General features: G+C 37.5%; 1 gene segment (V, D, J or C); it reads left to right on the forward strand.

Moving 5' to 3' along the window:
• On the forward strand, positions 1-829 carry LOC118242931. The segment is given in 2 exon segments: positions 1-184; positions 277-829. Coding segments are annotated over 2 exon segments (396 nt in total).
• Positions 830-1502: the final 673 nt, after the last annotated feature.

Consider the following 1502-nt stretch of genomic DNA (forward strand, 5'->3'; position numbering starts at 1 on the left):
AGAATATTGTGACTGCAGGCTATGATGTCACAAAAATAGATCCTTACAGGAGTACAAATCTATTCTTCAATCTCTCATTACAGCAGTTTTCACCAGATGGATTCACAGCAACACAAACAACCCAAAACTGAAGGAATTTTATTCAACATGGTGAGAGCAATCCTCATTCTCACCCTAGTATCAGGTATGTTCAATGCAATGGTTAAGGAAGAAATACACATAAACACATCATTATAAAATACATTCAAAATATGATCCTTGAAATTTCGTTTCCAGGTATATTTTGTCAAATTGTACCTAAAGAAGCCGTCTTGAATATTGCAGAGGAGGAGACTGTAAAACTCAGTTGTTCATATGAACCAAGCAGTGAATATGTTGAACTTCACTGGTACAGAGAACATCCTAACAAAGCACCTCAGTTTTTAGTGTGGAAAGGTTCTCGGGCATGGAGTCAGGATGCGTATTCTCCACATGTTCGGTTCCAGTCAACAACTTCCCGAACCTCCACTGAACTCACTATTACAAAATCAACTTTGGCAGATTCAGCTCTTTACTACTGTGCTCTTAGAGTAGGGGCCCAGTGATGCAAAGTTTCTGAGAGGTTGTACAAAAACAATATTAGATAATTCCCTTTGTATTTGTACATCAAACCACAGCTGGTTACAAAAAAGGAAACCCATTATAAGCATCTGGTAACACCTGCAAAAATTGAAAAAAAAAATATTTAATTCTGGTGTTCTTTGATAGACCAGGCTTTTGGTACAGCCATGTCAATTGTTATTTATTTATTATATTCAAACTGTTATTATGTATATTTTCTTATTTCATCATTCAGGGAGACTTTCATGAGAATGATAAAGTGACTTTGTGAATGAACAGTCTCCATTGATACTGTAAACCTCTCTGTGTTTCAGTCCTCCCTTCTCATTCTCTCTGATAGGCAGCTCTTTACCTCCTTCTGCCCATCCTGTTACATCAGTATATTTACTGTGATAATACCAAACACTATAATACTTCTGGGCAATGATAATAAAACCATAATCTAGCCTGTCTACTCGTGTTAGTTATGCCCTTTTTAAAGATCCCACTATTAAACATTACTATTAAGCATCATAACAGTTCTGTGATAATTTGCACTGAATATGTGACATGAGAAGTTTGTCTGCTTTTGGTTTTCTGCCAGTGAGGAGATTTGAATAGGTGGAGCTATATGTGCTAATGTGTAACTATGTGTCTATAACTGTTACGCTTCAGCAGGAACAGGCAAGAGGCAGAATGCAAATGCAGGAGGTGGTTTAATAAGTGAGGGTAACAAAATACGGAGGGTAAAATAAACCGAGGCAAGGGGGAAACACTGGGGCAAAAACACTACAAAAACAGAGCAAATGGAAAAGCAAGGGCGACGACAACAATGGTGAGCGTAATCAAGACACAACAGAACCTAACTTACCAAAATAACCAACAACCTAGGGAACAAAACACAGGGCTTAAATAACCAAAAC

The sequence above is a fragment of the Electrophorus electricus genome, chromosome 18 (assembly GCF_013358815.1).
Source record: "Electrophorus electricus isolate fEleEle1 chromosome 18, fEleEle1.pri, whole genome shotgun sequence".
Lineage (NCBI taxonomy): Eukaryota > Metazoa > Chordata > Actinopteri > Gymnotiformes > Gymnotidae > Electrophorus > Electrophorus electricus.